Below are 17,370 nucleotides of genomic sequence, written 5' to 3' on the forward strand. Positions count from 1 at the left end.
ACCCTTCTGGGCGTCTGCGCCGGTTTGGACGAGGACTTTCCATCGAGCTGGCGAGGAGGAGAAGACAATCTAATTCTGCGACTCGGAGGAGACGAGGGGGGGTCGGTGAACTGCGTATTTCCCGTCTCGATATCGGAATCAGATGCTTCATCATCTTCCTCTGGCTCGTAAAGACTTGAGCTGCTCATTGTCGGGTTGGAGGTCCAGAGGGGCACACCATTGACATGGACTCTGGAAAAATGGCGGAAACATGCCCGGCATCAACCGACTAATTAAACATCGTATAAGGCAGGAGTCAAGAACCTCTAGAAATAGCAGCGAGAAGAATGCGACACTTCGAGGGGATCCGTAGAAATATTTCTATCAGATAAGAAGGGTGTTTGCACTGTTTGCTTCTCCGCCGAACTTATCGGCACGGCTGCAGGTCAGCTACGTAACGATCAACTTAAGTCACATGGAGCCTGGATGGAGTGTATTCGTGGAAGATTGGGATGGATTCCCATTTCGCGTCTCTTATTGGGACCTCAGAGTCCTTATGGGAGGGCTGGTCGTCTTCTACCTCACTTGCGCCTTAGCTCTACCGCTGCCCCCGCCGCGCGCGAGTCGCCCGCTATAGTCCTTCGGGACTACCAGGAAGAATGCATCAAATCGGTGCTTGATAATTTGGATCAGAGCCATAAGCGCCTCGGAGTTTCACTTGCGACGGGTGCTGGGAAAACGGTTTGTATGAGCTTACACAGTATTGAGAGTCGGATTCTGCTAACGATATCTTCCACCAGGTGATCTTCACACAGCTCATCGGCCGCGTACCTCCTCGAAATGAAACAGACAACAAAACCTTGATTCTCGTTCATCGGCGCGAACTTGTCGAACAGGCCGCTCGGCATTGTCGTCTTGCTTACCCCGACCGAACCGTCGAGATCGAAATGGGCACCAGCAAAGCTTCACCGGCAGCAGACATTGTCATCGCATCTATTCGGAGTTTGACAAATGGAGACCGCATAGCCAAATTCGACCCGAAACAGTTCAAACTTGTTCTCGTGGACGAAGCCCACCACATAGTCGCGCCGTCATACCGAGAAGTGCTCAAATACTTCGGACTGAACGAGACATCTCACGACTCGCCGGTGCTAGTCGGCGTGTCGGCGACGCTATCGCGAGCCGATGGCTTGAAACTAGGCGCGGCAATCGACCACATTGTTTACCATAAAGATTACATGGACATGATTGACGAGGAATGGCTAGCCAACGCAGTCTTCACCACCGTTCAATCCGAAGCCAACCTGTCCCGCGTGAAGAAGGACAGTTTCGGTGACTTCGCCGTCGGCTCACTCTCAAAAGCAGTGAACACCGACAGAACGAACGACATCACAGTGCGCGCCTGGCTGGCAAACGCCCAAGAGCGCAAATCAACCTTAGTATTTTGCGTCGATGTCGAACACACAAAGCAGCTCACTGAGACCTTTCGCGCTGCCGGCGTAGACGCCCGCTATCTCACCGGCAAGACACCAAAGGAAGTCCGCGACGACCAACTTCAACGCTTCAGGAACCAGGAATACCCAGTTCTTCTGAACTGCGGTCTCTTCACCGAAGGCACCGACATCCCCAACATCGACTGCGTTGTACTCGCGCGACCAACCCGCTCCCGGAATCTTCTCATCCAAATGATAGGCCGCGGACTACGCCTCCACCCAGGCAAAAAGGACTGCCACATCATCGACATGGTCGCCACCCTGGGAACCGGCGTCCTCTCCACACCCACCCTCTTCGGCCTCCACCCAGACGAAGTCCTAGCCAACGCCAACGGCAAAGACCTCAAACACAAAGAAAGCGACCCACCCCCACCCACAGACCTAGACGACTCCCCAGGTCCAGACCCACTAGAAGATATAAACCTAACCTTCACTAAATACGACACAATCTACGACCTAATCATGGACATGAAATCCGAAAAGTACATCCGCTCATCAAGCCGCAATGCTTGGGTCCGCATCGACGAAAACAAATACCTCCTCTCCGATGCAACCGGCTGGATCACAATCGAGAAATCAACCGATAAACACCTCACATCACCAAACAATAACCCCCAACAACCGACCTGGACAGTCCACCACGTCAAAGTATACAAAAACCCCACCACAGAGAAAAACACCTACACCCGGCCCCGATTAATAGCCACAGGCCCGGACCTCGAATCCGCCGTCCACGCAGCTGACACCTTCGCGGCATCCGAGTTTGAAGAACTGTATATCTCCGCTCTACAACCCTGGCGACGTCGACCTGCCACCTGGGCGCAGTTGAACTTCCTCAATAAGGCTAAGATACGGAGGGATGCGCTCCGGCCGGAGCATTTAACCAAGGGCCAGGCGACGGATTTGATAACGAAGTTGAAGCACGGGGGGAAAAAGAGGTTCGAGAAGCAGGCTGGCCGGAGACGGAAAGATGATGAGAGAGCTAAAGAATTAGAGGCGTTTAGAGCTAGGGAGAGAGTGCGGGTTGGGCCTGTTTTGATGTGATTATCATTGTTATTCTCGGGTTGTTAGACTCTCAGGTCAAATGTAACAGTATTATAGCATGTATTATACTATGGCAATGTACGGTCTATGACTGCGATTTACAAGGTTCTGGTAGATGGTATGGCCGATATAAATTTGGCTAGTTCATATGTTGGTTATGCAGTAATTGGAAAGCTATAATCCCAAGAGTGTGAATGTTGATATACTTAATTAGTGTATGAATAGAAGAATTGAAGCATGTCATCATCATAAACGAGGTAATTATGTATACTATATTCTAGACACCTTTGATCTATATCCAGATCCAACCGTATATACAGACGTTAGGATGAAAAAAAAAGTGATAAAAGAAAAGGTAGTGGGCAGCTATATATAGCGTTGCCTGTACGGAGAGCATGGTGGCGGAAAAAGTCGAGTTGATGCCGAGAACATTTCACATTACGGAATTGTCTGGTTCACTCGACTAAAAGGGTGGGAAAAAATCAAATAAGAAAGAAGATCCTGTACAGGCCGATTCTTCGGCGAATGAAACACCGCCCCCGGTGTGAACTCCGTTTAAATATGTGTCTTAAGACCTGAAAATGCAACAAAGAATAGACGACAGATAGTAATGGAAAGTGAAAAAATAATAAGGGGGTTTTTATGGCTTTTTCTTCGTGTGGCTTCCTGATGCAGGGTTTTGTACCGATTCGTCCCCTTCTATGACCCGCCACAGTCTTGAGATTGAAAATCCGCTGGCAGAGAAGTAGATACCCACTAGCCAGGCGGCGAGGATATTAGTGAGATGGTGGAGGAGGTAAGCGTATGAGACACCGTAGATCGCTGAGTAGATGGCAATAAAGAAGAAGAGCAAAGATGTGACATGTTTAAACCTATATGGCCATCAGTTGCCGTTCGGTTGTGCCTTAAGGCTGGGGGCTTACCGTGTGGTGACCCGAGGGATCATAGTTCCAGTAGTCATGGCTTCCACGAGGAGAACAAATGGCATTATTGATAGCACATTATGATGCGATGAGAATGGCATGAACCAATGCACAACCAGGTTATGAGCCCAGACGAGAAGGACCAAAGCGTTAATCGGCAGAATCCACAGCATTAGGAGGAAGATCGAGTAAGCGAAGTTGGCGAAGTTATAGTGGGTTGTGGATTTCTAATAGCTATTAGCATTGTTGGATAGATGCAAACAGGAACGAGAGCTTACAGCCTCTTTCGCATGCCAGTTGGCTCGGACACTAGTAGCTAACTGCACAATGCACGCCACCATGTATGCGAATTGATAAGGAATGACAGTCGACACAAGGGCCAAGAGAATGGCCGAATTGATCAGTCGTCGCCTCGGGCTTGCGGACGAAAATATCGGGAGGTTTCTATGGGGAGTTAGTAGGTGAAACTATGCGGGTCTAAAGTGACGCACCCTTTCTCATCACGTCGAATGTAGCCCGACTTGCTTCTAAGAAAACCGTAGATGGACGTGAGAAGGAATATTAAAGCAAGCGCTACATAGTTGATCATGAGACACACTCCAACGCTAATCAGGCCAAAAACAGGCACTAGGAACCAGAAGAAAGCGTCCTGCGAGCCCAGGAGGAGATCGTTTTTGGTGAAGTCAACAGGGGACTCAGTGGAGTTCGTACGCCAATGGAACGGGTCGTCAGTAGGCGGCAATTTTGTAGATGTCGCCAGGGAAGATGCAAGCAGCGACATGGCCAGAAGGAGCATGGGAAGGGATGATCGCAGTGCACTGTCCAAACCTTCCGCAAATGTGATGAAATAGCCTGTCTCGTCATACACCTGAAACTGCTTACGCATGACCAGGGCAACAACAAGGAGCGGGAATGCAGCGAACACGGTTCGGTACCGCATTACTAGCTCGCCGAGACTACTAGTAATATCCACCGACAAAGAGATGTCAATCGTGGAATCACAGCTCGGATCTGTCCAAAGATGAAAAGAAACACCACCCAATTTCGCTTGTTCTCGGAGGGGCGGAGGCATGAAGGGCGCCAGACCATGTAAATTCACATTGACATCTTTGACATTGACAAAGAACTTAGATTCATGCGGATCTGCGACAGACTGTCGCAAAAGGGGGGCGAACAGCTCTTGCTGTTGTCCGTGATTCTTTCGGACGATTTTGAGTCTGTAATCCAGCAGACTCGAGTGTACGGCGGGAATTTGCAGCTCTGTGAGCATGGGACGGTTGGCTGGCAGACGCACCCTCAGTCCGGCACTGAGGAGGCTCCCCAAACCTAATCGAGCTCTGACCACAGAGTCTGAGCTATCTGAAAATTCGGCCAGCACAAAGCCCTTGGTGGGCGAGTTTGCTTTATCCACGACGGCTACAAACTGGTGCTCTGCGAGATCTTCCAGATCGTACTGGAGGTAAGAGAAAGGCTGGACTCGATCATAAGGACGCTTCGAGGAGGGTGTCGAGGCCGGTAAGTGGATTCCATCCTCGGCGGCATTTTTGCAGGCGAGACGAGTTGAGCCTGAGGTACCTCCGGAGAAGTCCATGTTCATCGAAAATGCCGTTGCAGGTTTTCCATTCTGCAAAGGGAACACACTACAGAAAAGAACCTCCAGGCTCCCATGATCCCCGGACCTATCAAATGGCTGGTTTGTAAGAAGGGTGAATTTCTTTCCGGATACGCCTTGCGGAGGAATAGGCAATAAGTGTACATTCGGACCTCTGCGGTGGCCTAAGTCGCGAAGAATGAGCCGTTTGCCTTGCGATAAAATCGTGTTGGACTGGTCTTCCAATGTCAGAAGAGTATTAGGCTCTGTTTCAAAGAAGGTTAGCCATTAGCAAAATTGAGTGACTGGAGAATAGTACCCTTTCGCGGAAGCGTTCTCTCCGCTACAGTCTCCATTCCAGTCAAATACCACTTCTTGAAAACCCGCATCCGCTCCGCCCTCGGTTTCGTCTGTGTTGCGCGTCGGACATCGACGACTTCAAACAAGGATTTGATAATGGCTTTCCGGAATTGATCGCACCAGGTGATGGACAAGTGGTCCATGCCGATCCAGACATCAGGGATAGTAGACGTGAATACAGTGAAACCGTGAGTCTCAGGAACAAGAGAAGAAATGCTAGCGTAATCAGAAGGCACAACAGTATCGCGCGAACCACCAGCAATGGAGATGAGCGTCACATGCCACAGAGGATTGTTGTTGGCCCAAGTCTGCGAGTAGGCCTCCCGCCAATAATCGTTGATTTGCTTATAGGTCTGAACGATATCCGAGTCAAACGACACGGGGGGTTTCGCGTGGGGAGCTGACATGGTAACAATCGTATTGACCGAGTTCGCTTGGTAGTTCGTCATTGTTAACGCTGTTCGCGCAACGATGCCACCCATAGAGTGCCCAACCAGGACAACTGCACTCGGATCTGGCAGCTCCGGATCTCTTCGCGAACGTCGCGGATCATGATAAAGCGACAGAATATATGCCACAGCTTCATTGACGTATTCGGCTTGATCGAGTAGGGTTTGTCCATGGAAGGCAGCCATATCCTCATTGAAATCGATCATAAAGAAATCCAAGCTTCGAGTACCGGCATTCAAACGATCTTCATCATGACGAACAACATCGTAGTAGTGCCTCGACGCTTCGGCGGCTAAGGATCGGACCTGCCGGTAACTTCCAGCATTTCCGGGTAGGAACAGGACGGGAACTCCATTCAACTATATCGTATTGACATTTAGCAATGTATTTGGTGGAAGGTAGAGAAAGGTCGCACAGAGTGAACATACCCCGAGGTTTTCCTGACTATATGGGTCAACACCTCCCTCTCGGTAGAGATAGAGATTATATTTGCTGGCAAAGCGCGTATGTTCCGTGTCAAACCCCACCATGCGAATGAATGTCGGACTCATAACCGGTACTCCACAGCCATCTCCACCAGTCTGACGAAGGGCGAATGAGCGGAGAATAAAAAAGAGGAGGATCGAGGCGACGAAGGTGGTGAAGGCTGTGAGAATGGAACACGGCCATGGACTGCGGAGGCGGGACGGTCGATAACGGCGCAGATGGTCCGGCGACGCCTCAATGGGTAGACGCTGAGAGGCCAATGGCATCATGACGGAGGATGACTTGCAGTCTGATGGGATTGAGGTAATCGATGAGGACGGCGGCGTCCTCCACATGCTCGAGTTTCGGGACCTGGGGGTTGAAGCGCCCGTAGCGTCTCTCCGGAGGTCGATGCTGGTGCCTGTGCGGGCTACCTGCGAACGCGATTTTTCCGGCGTGTCGACGACATTGGGACCATTACTTGGCTCTGGTGGAGTTCGAGAGCTTAAGGAATCTTCAGCGTCGTCCTCGACAGGCGAGCCAGACGAACGTCTGTGCATTGGAAGCGGCGGAAGTCGTCGTACTCATCCAGCACGCAGGGGCCGATCGATCGCAAGTCCGGAGGAGACTTCGGGGGGCGAGCCTAGCGACAGCGGCACGTAACCAGGGGATAAGAAACAAGGAGACAAAAGAATGTTCAATATCTCGAACCGATAAGTAATTGCAAGGTAAACCGATGAACCGACCGGGGTAGAAAGATCGGTGGTTGGTTGCGCCGTTCTTAATTTAATTAATTTTCTTTTTCTTTTTTTTTTTTAACCTTTCCAAAGTACGTACTCCGTAGGGAACGAGGCCGAGACCAGAGCAAACGAACGAGCGGCAGGCCGACCGAGGTTGGACAAGAAAAGGAATGCACGGGAAGGGAATTAATTGTACCTGCACTAGAGCAAGTGAGAGCGATCAAACATAACCACCACCAGGAAGAATAATAGAAAAAAGGAAATTCTGAAAAGAGAAGAAAAAGACGAACAGCGATCACCCTGGAGAGGAAGGGGTGAGTTTGAGCGCAACGTCAAGATCCCACCCGATAAACCAATACTCTATCTTAACGACCAGGAAAACCCCGTTTCCGGCCTTCCTCTTGGCGGATGCACGCGGCACCAGCGATCATCGTACTCTCTCTCTCTCTCTCTCTCTGGTCAAAATCATTTTGAATTGTTAACCTAATTACTTCCTCTCTACAATATTGTATGATCCAATGATTGAGCAAACAGGGTTCCTATAGTCATCATCTTTTCGAGTGATTCCTGGTACATTATTATTTTGGATACGAAGGAGAGCTAAGGCATCTCAGTTACGGTATCAAGACAACGTCATCCTTTCCTTAGTGCGTGGGACGGATTAAAGGGTTCAAAGGGTGCAATTGACACGAATCCTCTCCCGATCATAGCATAAATATACTATTCTTGGACTAGGGATTAACCTTGTAGAGCATCATAATGTTTGTTTGATCGGAGGCTGGTGAATGAGAGAAAAGAGAGAGAGCACGCCATCCCCGTGCTCCCCCCATCAATAATTCAAGGCCAATCAAAGGACAATTTTCCTTCTGCGGACTTCAAGTTGTAAGACAAGCAACGTAAGACATCTTTTGTCAGCAATAACCTTATATGATTTGACCGTCAGAATGCGGGGTTTGTTTGGAATAATTCCCCGTCATACAAAAGGGGAGGAATTCCCCCATCAGCGACTGGTATGCATGTACATACATAGTTTCCTCACTCGAGCTCCTCCGACAGGATGAGCGCTTGATGTGTCGTGTACGTAGTAAGTTAGTCCTTCCCAAGTCTTGTTAACTTGTCCGCGGCGAATGAAGAAAACCCTCCATGTGACCAACTCTCATGAGCATTGACCATATAAGATAAACAATTAAGCAGATTCAGATGCCACGTTCCATCCCACAAGGTCATTTGAGTGGTGTATTGGGCTTGATAAACCTTACTAACTTCTATATACCTCTCGATAGGTCTAGTTTCCGCGCTGCCTACGAAAGCGACCATGAGGGACAAAGAAATGTACATATCAGTGAACAGGGCTGGGTTACCACGGGGAAGATACCGGGCAAGCTAGAGATCGGATGGACCCACGCCGGATTGAAGAGCGAGTACAGTCGATACATGGACTATAGAACAGTAAACACGACATCTTTGCCAGAATAATGAAGTTTCCAATCATCTGTCTACGCCTGTCGAACCATTATGTATATTCAATCCCAACATGCAGTAACTAGCCCTCAATCCGGGAGACCGTGCCTTTCTCCACATCGCTCTCGGCACCTTCCCCCACCGTAGTCGTCCCACGATGGGCGGCCACCTCCGCCATATCAGCATCATGCGCAACATCAAATTGGCGGCCTAGTCGCTCCGGCCCGAAGAAGGTCACTATAATTGTGTAGGCGTACACACAGCCCATAAAGATACAGATGACTTTTCCATACTGGTATCGATGTTTTTCCGTTTCAGTGGGTGGCAGGGGAAAGCGTTCGCCGATCGTGGATTCAATCGTGGAACTGGCCGACGAGACCAAATTGCCCAACTGGTAGGCCGTTCCCACCGTGAAGGTGCGAATTGCTCCCGGAGATAGCTCCATTAAATGAATGGGGATCACCCCCCATGCGCCCTGCACGCAGAACTGCTCAAAGAACGCCGCAGCCATGACGTCGGTCGAGGTGACGAAGGTGTAGGGGTATAGAAGAGCACCACCGACGATGCTGATCACGATGATAGAAAACCGACGCCCAAAGATCTGACTCGCCCAGCCACACAGCGTCCCACCGGTGAGAGCGCCTAGGTTGGAGACAACTTGAGTAACGGTCACAGCGTTGGCAGAGAAGCTAAACTCGCTTTTCAAGAGGGTTGGATACAAGTCTTGAGATCCGTGCGACTACATGAACAAGGATGTTAGGGAAAAATTCTCAAATTAGGCCATCCAGAACAATGGCTTACCATGAAGTTGAAACCCGCCATCAGCAAAACGAGGTAAATAAGGAGCAACCAATGCCGCTTCAGAGCTGTTTTGCCTTCTGAGAGAAAGGATGACGCTACTCCACCTCGAACGTCTTCTCGGGTAGCCTGCCGTTGAAGGAACGTATTGGTTTCCGGCAGACACAGTCGGAAGAGAATAATCAAAACGGGAGGACAGGCGCCAAACCAATACAGCGGTCTCCATCCGTGAGGGGTGGTATCGACTAATCCCCGTGCGAATGCAGTGGCCAACAGGTAACCAAATGCGTACCCCTGTTGGAGCAGACCGGACACGATGCCTCGCGCTTCCAAGGGACAATCCTCGAGCGCCGTTGCCGCTGCATTCCCATAAAGACCGCCCATTGCAATCCCAAAGAGAGCGCGGCAAGCTAAGAACTGCTTATAGGTCTGGCAAAAGCCAGTGCCCAACTCCAACACAATGAAGAGGATGTTATTGACAATGAACGGCCATTTTCGACCCCAGCGATCGGAGGCAATTCCGAAGGTGATGGCTCCCACGGATCGGAGCATGAGTACAAGGGTAATTCCCCAGGTGATGTCGGAAACGGATTTATCGAAGGCCTCTGCCAATTGAGAAGTTGTTAAAGAAACCGTGAAAAAATCGAATGCATCCCAGGACCACCCTAGAAACGCGACCTAGAGGCAGTTAGCTGTGCCCGGGAGAGGCTAAAATTGGCGGACGCACGGTAAAGAAAAGCCATTGCTGTCTATTGAGCAGAGAAAGGGCTTTAAACGGGTTAGGGGCAGGGTTCATCGGTGGTACCAGCGTCGGCAGTCTCGTCCAGAGATACCTCCCTACACTCATGTGTTCCATCTCATCGTTGTCTGGTGATGGAGTGTGATTGCCACTGGGGCGCTTTTCATGAGTTTCTGCCTCCATGGTGAAAGAAGCCAGCCAGGAAACTCAAGAGATAACAGAAGATATTGAAGAAGTTTTTTACAAGATGAGACTGGAGCGGCAGGAAGCTCGGGAAAAGAAAAATAAGAAATTATTTTCAGAAGGCGAGGGAGGAAGAGAGAGATCTCCGATTTAAATCTCCGACAGGGCCCAAAACAAAAGGATTCAAGGCTATGAGCCTAATATGCTGCTAAGGAGGGGCCCCGCAAATTTTCCTCTCCATCCTTGTCGCCGGGGGTGGCTGCCGATCGTCGACCTCGAGATGAGGTTGTAAAGACTGATGGTGAGGCCTATTTCCTATTCAAGAGCAAAGAAGTCTCGTCGAACAGATGACCCGTGGATCGCAAAACGGGAAGAGGACAGTGGCCCGAGTTATGGATGCATACTCCTTGCGCGAAAACCAATATCTGGCTCCATGCATGATGGCTCGGATCATCATGGATTCAATCATCTGACGGGAAGGCTCAGCTCACCCATGGATTGATCTCTCTCTTTAGTACCCGTCACATCGCCAAGCTTTTTACTCCAGACCGTGCCAAGCCCTCTCCACGTTTTTATCTTAATCTCCAGACTTTCGGAATTTGTGTAGTTGGATGTGTGTCGCTCTCCAATTTGATACCATTTATATCATCTCTCACGCTCACTTTTCTTCGAGCTATCTCAACGGTGCATACCGATACACAATCCCTTCTCTTTGTATCTCCGATACCGCCACGGGCGTCAAAAAGAACAAGCTAGCCGGGGGGTTCGGTGCTTACTCCCTAGCCATGGTCCTCGCCGCGGGGTACGAGCTCACTAGTGGATTTAGGTCATTCCAGTCAACCATTTAGTCCACACAACCAAGGATCACTACGGTAAAAGTCTGACCGTAAGAGTTAACTATGATTGATCGGCTTCATTCCACGAGACCCATCCACGCAGCATATCGGCCTTCGCCCGACCGGATTGGTGAGTTTTCCCACAACGGCATGCACAGATGCGGTCATGATCAGAACAGCTTTTCAGCTGCTAGAATGGCTGCAGTCCAAAGCCACTTGTATTATGAGCGTCACTGTATGCGCCATGTGATACGACGGCATTTGCTTCCCGAAGCGCACGGGGGTATGTATAATTTCATGGTCTAAACTTACTACTCGGCTAGGCACATGCACCGCCGAAGTATCTTTTCTTTCTTTTTTTTTGTTTCTTAAACCCAAATCTTGTTTTCTGCCCAGAACTTCTTAATCCCTCTTGGCTTTGTCTTGCCCAGCCGGCCCAGCCGGGGGGGGGGGGGGGGGGAAAGCTTTTCCGGACAACTTCCGTGTTCGCACACAATCCCGAGGTTTATGCAACGGCGCGTATTTGGGGTTACATCATTTTCTGAATCTAGTGGAAGGGGTCAATGGAAACCAATTTGATCATGCTTCGGCTAGTGGGTTAAGGTTGCGCATACTTTGACTATGCCTGTCAATGATGCTATCAGTTTCTTTGTCCCCAATCCTGGGGACATGAGTCAAGATCATCACTTTATACAATTGGTGGTTGGTACCAACCACTCGGGACTCTAGTATGGTGACCTAATGCCAAGCGACAGGCTACGACGTGATACCACATCGTTGGTCGCAAACCGGATTAATCGAGACTGATAAGATGCCGATCTGCATTTCTGACCCTATTTGTAAGCTGTACGTAGCATGCATTCGCTCTTGGATGTTATGCGCGCTCCATGTGATACAACGGGAACCATAGTACGGCACAATATAACTCTCCTGTTGATATTTCAGTTTGATGAAGGGGGAGAAAGTGTTCGTAGTGAGCCAGGCCACTTAATCTCTCCAGATATCTAGATCAACAAATGGTTCCTTATATTACCCACAGATTATACCAGGTGACGCCAGACGAAGGAGCATGCGTACAGAGAAGCCACAACATAAACTGTGCTGATCCAGAATTAGCTATATGGCACGTTTCTGAAAGAGAACCTGTATGTCCTTTGCCATGTAGATAGAAAAATGTTCCCTCATGCTTCTCTCAAGGTTTCGCCCATCGTCGCCAGGTGGTAGTTCCATATCAAATGTTGTTATTAGTCGAGCAACAGTTGCCCGGATATTCATGAGGGCTAGGGACTTGCCAATGCAGGTGTAAGGCCCTGACAACATCAGCTGTATAACTCATGGTCAGGTAAATTCATCTGTCAACGTACCTGTTGTGAATGGAGCGAAGGCAGATCTCTCTTTGATCATTTTGGGATACAGGTACCATCGCTCGGGGATAAAAGTCATGGGTGTTTTGATAGACATTCTCGGCTAGGACAGAAGATTCATTAGTTAAAAAAAAAAAAAAAAAAAAGTCATCGAACTGCTCCGATAGCGAATCGCTTACATCGACCAATAACCCACTGTGGGCAGGATACATTCATGTTCCCTGGCACATGCGTCCCGTCGATGTTGATTCCCTCCGGCGGTGTCTTCCGTGGGATGTAGCTCGGGACAGGGGAGTGTATGCGGAGCGTCTCGTAGATAATACCATTTAGATGTTTCAGGATTGCGAGTCTTTCCTGGGCGTATTCTCCGTTCGGGTCAGTGGTACAGCCGGTTAACTTGTCCCGTAGTTTCCGAACCTCCTCTGGACGACGGGCCAATTCTTATATGATTGTCGTCAAAGTTGTTGCCGTAGTGTCCCTATCGCTGTGGGTAACGAGTATACACATAGCCAAATGTACGAGTGGTGACTTACCCTCCTGCGTTAATAATCAAAGACGCATCTCCGAGCAGTATATTGAACTTGTCGGAGGTTGGTGCCCGCCCTTTCAGCGGTTCCAGCAGACATGCACTAATATCAGGTATTTCTTGCTTCGTCTGGTCCCATTAGCATGATTGGTCAGTGGACGAATTGTCAGTTCATCATACCGCCATCCTCATCTTGAAGAGTTGACCCAGTATTCTTTGAACTTCCAGAATGCCTTGGTGGTGCCAGGAATAGATAACAGTAGTCGGAAGAACCATATTGGTATCAGATACTCCACCGGCTTGAGCATACTGTGTGTCATCAAGATTGCCCTATGGGACGCAATTTTATCCAACATGTCGAAGCTTTGCCCGAATGCCAGGTCGCCCATCACATCATACCCATACCAGGTGAACAAGGTGCTAACATTTACGAGCTTGCCACCTTCCATCGATTTGATCTGGTTGATGAGCTTCTGCCTATATACCTGTATCCGCTTCTCATATCCATGTAGGGCACGGTCGGTGAGCCCTGGGCTCCAGGTACGGCGATGTTTGTCGTGATCAGCCCTATTACGGTGCGCATGAAGCGACCTTAGGGGCGCAGAGCCATCGTACCACGCACTCTTGGCACACGTAGATTTGAAGCCGTAGATGGTGTTAACGGCTTTAGGATGAATTATTGAGAGATCAGATGGCCCTACCCGGACAAAGTCACCGTATTCATTGTGCAGATCGGCAAGTTTGCGATAGAGAGTCTCGTGGCGAAGTTGAGCTGATAACCAAAACGCAGAGACCCTTAATAGGAAGGGCCATGGAAAACACTGAAGTGGATGAAATAAGAGGCGGTATATGACGAGGCTGCTGTATAGACCAAGTACAAGGATCTGGAACATGCCGAATTGACAGGGATTTCTTCCGCGTGGTAAAGAAAGGGTGCAATGCCAATAAATGATCCGAAGTTGCCGTAAATGTACCTAGCTGGATATGGATAGTGCTCGCCAATACGAAAGTAAAGTAGATGGATCAAGGCTCCAAAGGCCAAGGCGTAAAGTGCCGGATTTTCCTTGATATTCATAATGTAGTTTGTCGTCAGCGTGTGGTGTAACGACATTGGAAGGGACAGACCAACCTCAAATACCCAAATCATAATCCAGATCAGCTGATAATCTTGCTTTCGGAGCTTATATGCTTTCAGAAATGTAAGCTCAACGACTTCAGACACCGTCGTATAGTCTCGTCTTACGAGCAACCTTCTGTGGAACATAGATTCGGCTACAAACTACTAGCAATGGCACATCTGTATGCAGTTTGCCATCCTGGTAGAAAGGAAAACTTATCTTCGGCATAAGCCAAGTAGAAAGGCGAGAAATGTATAGTGAATTAGGATCTGTAATGTACGGATATCGGAGTGCATTCCGCGGCGTGTATGCATCGCGCACACTAGGGATGGGCGAGTCAGCTTCGTACATGATTTGGTTACCGAACCCCTAAACTCGACCTGAGCGGCTTGGAGTTAGCCAACAAGTCATCAAGCACTACACACAGTGTATGTGAGTATTTAGTCCTTAAATACATGGTGTTCCTTTCCTTTGGCTTACATATAATCGTAACCGTGAAGCAGTTAATTAGCATTGGGATTACAAGAAGAGGTTGGGCAAACGTGATACAGACGTGTGAGGATACCGAAGCTTACTAGGTATTGAATTTGCCTCAACCTCAGTAGTGGAACATGGGACTTCCGCCAGGTTGCCCAGCGCGACTTACTGAGACCGGGATATGGAAGTCGTGATGCATGGTAACAATGATATGGGACGAACCTGATCATCGAATGGGTCCAGGGGGTGGGTATCTGCAGTCCGGTTGCTTTGAAGTAGGCCACGAACGCATACCGATAACTACTGACATCATGCTTCTTTTTTAAATCTTTTCAGTTGTCTAGATGGGCCCAGTGTCTAGGGTTTACCTCATTTGGGGAAGGCACTCCCCGTGACTCGCATCCTCTTCTTCTCAGTTTCATCCACGCATCTTCCTTCCCATATCTTCATCTTCTACCATCCGTCAACCCCAATCCATCCGAATTAATATCGTCAACTGCTTCTATGTTACTTCAAGAGTCCTATATAATCGCCAGTTACTGATTTGGTCGGGTCGGGATCTAACCAAGCACTATCCAAGGTTACCAAGTGGACTGTAGCCCGGCATGATGCCATACAGAGCTGTATTGTGGACAGTGTGATCTAGCGATATCCTCACTCCTCCACACCGTGACAGGTATTATCCATTATAGTGTCCGAATTCAGTTTGAGCCCCAACTGGCAGAATAGGATTTTTATGTGATAAATCCTCGGAAACTATACATTCTTGGTACGAACAGCGAGCATTTTCAAGCGATGCTATTTTCCACCAATCACCAGAAGTCAGCCATAACCTTTGAAGCCTAGAGATACATTGTTGCTTGGAGTCTTGGCTACTAAGCAACATTGGTCTTCATAACCTCTGATTCAGCCTAAATGTATCGTTTATCCGACATGGCTTTCAGATCGTCCCGCATCAGAGTAAAAGTTGACAGGAAACTTACCCCGCATACCTGAAGCCAAGATGCAAAGAATCGCTCATGCCAGCATGCATTTTGCCGTTAAACCAGGAGGCCCGGGGGTTTATTAAGGTGGCTGTTGTATGCCATGCCAATTAAACGGTGAGTTTACTTCTACTCATTAGAAATTGCTGGAAGTCGACAAGTTTCCAAGAAAATATACCTATCACTTATCGGACTACGTTAGAGAAAACTGCTATAATGTCTTCGGGGATTCTGAAAGTTAAAGGCAACAAGGTTGTCGATGACGACGGCAACGAGGTCCTCCTTCGGGGTGCAGCCATCGGAGGATGGATGAAGTACGTCGGTCCCAGTTACTCCTGCCATCATAGTTTACTATGCTAATATTATGGTTCTTCTAGTATGGAAAACTTCATCACCGGATACCCAGGCCATGAGTCGCAACACCGTGCTGCGATGAAGAAAGTTCTGGGGCCAGAGAAATACGAATTCTTCTTCGACAGATGGCTGAAATATTTCTTCACAGAGGCAGATGCCAAGTTCTTTGCCGGACTAGGATTGAATTGTATTCGAATCCCCTTCAACTACCGCCATCTAGAAGATGATATGAACCCGCGCGTGCTTAAAGAGTCTGGATTCAAACATTTGGATCGAGTGGTAGACTTGGTAAGTTCTCCTATCAGGCCGATATCCAATCTATTGTTCAAAGAACACTCACCTTTGATCACGAGAACAGTGCGCAAAACAGAATATCTACACCATACTGGATATGCATACGGCTCCTGGCGGCCAAAATGGTGACTGGCATTCAGATAACTTTACCAGCTACGCTGCGTTCTGGGACTACAAGGACCACCAGGATAGAACGGTATGGCTATGGGAACAGATTGCGGCTAGATACAGGTCTAACCCGTGGGTCGCCGGGTATAATCCTCTTAACGAACCGTGCGATCCTGAGCATGTTAGACTCCCTGCATTTTACGAGAGAGTTGAGAAGGCTATCCGTGCCATTGATCCAGACCATATCCTATGGCTAGATGGCAATACGTTTGCCATGGAGTGGAAAGGCTTTGACAAGGTCCTTCCTAACTGTGTTTATTCCATCCATGACTACGCTGTACGTTTCCCTTCTCAATGCTCCATTCTTAAACTCTAATTAAAAAATATACGCTAACTCTAACAATGAAACGAAGTCAATGGGTTTCCCAACAGGCGAGCGCTACAAGGGCACAACCGAGCAAAACGCTCATCTAGAACGCACTTATCTTCGCAAAGTTCAACATCTGAACGAGAAAAGCACGGCAATCTGGAACGGTGAATTCGGACCCGTCTATGCAGACCCCCGCGCTGACGCAGAAGCCTCAACAATCAACCAAGAACGCTACAATCTCCTCGGCGAGCAGCTCCGCATCTATGATAAATACAATATCCACTGGTCCATCTGGCTATACAAAGACATTGGGCTCCAAGGCATGATCTACACGAACCCAGATAGCAAATGGAATAAGACCATTCAACCCTTCCTAGAGAAGAAGAACCACTTCTGGCTGGATTGTTGGGGAAGACGGCCTAGCGCTGAACCCGAAGCGGCGCTGAGACCGCTTGTTGAATGGATTGACAAGGTCAGTCCCAAGGCGAAGGAGACATATCCTACGCCGTGGAATACGGAGAGGCATTTATTACGGAATGTGTTCCAGACTTTTTTGGCGGCTTCTTTTGCGGATGAGTTTGCGGAGTTGTTCCGGGGCATGAATGAAGCGGAATTGGATTCTTTGGCACGGAGCTTCCATTTTGAGGAGTGTGTGCAGCGGGATGGGCTGAATGAGATCTTAAGAGAACATGCCCATGCTCGCTAAGCTTAACT

At 48.9% G+C, this 17,370-nt stretch overlaps 6 protein-coding genes across 6 annotated transcripts; 2 read left to right on the top strand and 4 right to left on the bottom strand.

Annotated features, from left to right (window-relative positions):
- The first annotated feature begins 453 nt into the window (after nt 1–453).
- BDV27DRAFT_127971 (DEAD/DEAH box helicase) lies at nt 454–2,531 on the top strand. Its single transcript, XM_032066883.1, has 2 exons — nt 454–720; nt 780–2,531. The coding sequence occupies exons 1-2, from the start codon at nt 466–468 to the stop codon at nt 2,514–2,516; spliced, it is 1,992 nt and encodes a 663-aa protein (XP_031927863.1). The 5' UTR covers nt 454–465; the 3' UTR covers nt 2,517–2,531.
- Nucleotides 2,532–2,759: 228 nt separating this feature from the next.
- Nucleotides 2,760–7,135, bottom strand: BDV27DRAFT_127973 (GPI inositol-deacylase). The gene is made up of 6 exons (XM_032066884.1): nt 6,269–7,135; nt 5,350–6,199; nt 3,931–5,296; nt 3,718–3,883; nt 3,440–3,666; nt 2,760–3,388 (listed from the first exon to the last, which is right to left on the bottom strand). The coding sequence occupies exons 1-6, from the start codon at nt 6,863–6,865 to the stop codon at nt 3,157–3,159; spliced, it is 3,438 nt and encodes a 1,145-aa protein (XP_031927864.1). The 5' UTR covers nt 6,866–7,135; the 3' UTR covers nt 2,760–3,156.
- A 693-nt stretch (nt 7,136–7,828) lies between these two features.
- BDV27DRAFT_127974 (uncharacterized protein) lies at nt 7,829–8,514 on the bottom strand. Its single transcript, XM_032066885.1, has one exon. The coding sequence runs from the start codon at nt 8,381–8,383 to the stop codon at nt 8,135–8,137; it is 249 nt and encodes an 82-aa protein (XP_031927865.1). The 5' UTR covers nt 8,384–8,514; the 3' UTR covers nt 7,829–8,134.
- A 24-nt stretch (nt 8,515–8,538) lies between these two features.
- Nucleotides 8,539–10,926, bottom strand: BDV27DRAFT_172137 (sugar transporter family protein). Its single transcript, XM_032075775.1, has 3 exons — nt 10,032–10,926; nt 9,308–9,982; nt 8,539–9,245 (listed from the first exon to the last, which is right to left on the bottom strand). The coding sequence occupies exons 1-3, from the start codon at nt 10,224–10,226 to the stop codon at nt 8,589–8,591; spliced, it is 1,527 nt and encodes a 508-aa protein (XP_031927866.1). The 5' UTR covers nt 10,227–10,926; the 3' UTR covers nt 8,539–8,588.
- A 1,252-nt stretch (nt 10,927–12,178) lies between these two features.
- Nucleotides 12,179–14,027, bottom strand: ftmC (cytochrome P450 monooxygenase ftmC; the record flags this gene model as incomplete). The annotated part of the gene is made up of 7 exons (XM_032075776.1): nt 12,179–12,372; nt 12,427–12,524; nt 12,602–12,775; nt 12,960–13,081; nt 13,133–13,166; nt 13,211–13,773; nt 13,824–14,027. 7 exons carry the CDS (start codon nt 14,025–14,027, stop codon nt 12,179–12,181), a joined length of 1,389 nt encoding a protein of 462 aa, XP_031927867.1.
- Nucleotides 14,028–15,746: 1,719 nt separating this feature from the next.
- Nucleotides 15,747–17,369, top strand: BDV27DRAFT_172144 (glycoside hydrolase family 5 protein; the record flags this gene model as incomplete). The annotated part of the gene is made up of 4 exons (XM_032075777.1): nt 15,747–15,844; nt 15,908–16,172; nt 16,243–16,623; nt 16,700–17,369. The coding sequence occupies 4 exons, from the start codon at nt 15,747–15,749 to the stop codon at nt 17,360–17,362; spliced, it is 1,407 nt and encodes a 468-aa protein (XP_031927868.1). The 3' UTR covers nt 17,363–17,369.
- Between the last annotated feature and the right edge of the window lies 1 nt (nt 17,370).

This window comes from Aspergillus caelatus (assembly GCF_009193585.1).
Source record: "Aspergillus caelatus strain CBS 763.97 unplaced genomic scaffold BDV27scaffold_82, whole genome shotgun sequence".
NCBI classification, from domain to species: domain Eukaryota; kingdom Fungi; phylum Ascomycota; class Eurotiomycetes; order Eurotiales; family Aspergillaceae; genus Aspergillus; species Aspergillus caelatus.

Coding starts and splice junctions, on each gene's coding strand:
- BDV27DRAFT_172137 (XM_032075775.1), bottom strand. CDS start 10,226: ATGGAGGCAGAAACTCATGAAAAGCGCCCCAGTGGCAATCACACTCCA. Junction 9,983..10,031: donor AGCAATGGCTTTTCTTTACC/GTGCGTCCGCCA, acceptor AACTGCCTCTAG/GTCGCGTTTCTAGGGTGGTC. Junction 9,246..9,307: donor TGGCGGGTTTCAACTTCATG/GTAAGCCATTGT, acceptor TTGTTCATGTAG/TCGCACGGATCTCAAGACTT.
- BDV27DRAFT_127973 (XM_032066884.1), bottom strand. CDS start 6,865: ATGCACAGACGTTCGTCTGGCTCGCCTGTCGAGGACGACGCTGAAGAT. Junction 5,297..5,349: donor GAGAACGCTTCCGCGAAAGG/GTACTATTCTCC, acceptor TCTTTGAAACAG/AGCCTAATACTCTTCTGACA. Junction 3,667..3,717: donor ACTGGCATGCGAAAGAGGCT/GTAAGCTCTCGT, acceptor AATAGCTATTAG/AAATCCACAACCCACTATAA.
- BDV27DRAFT_127974 (XM_032066885.1), bottom strand. CDS start 8,383: ATGTACATTTCTTTGTCCCTCATGGTCGCTTTCGTAGGCAGCGCGGAA.
- BDV27DRAFT_127971 (XM_032066883.1), top strand. CDS start 466: ATGGAGTGTATTCGTGGAAGATTGGGATGGATTCCCATTTCGCGTCTC. Junction 721..779: donor CGACGGGTGCTGGGAAAACG/GTTTGTATGAGC, acceptor ATCTTCCACCAG/GTGATCTTCACACAGCTCAT.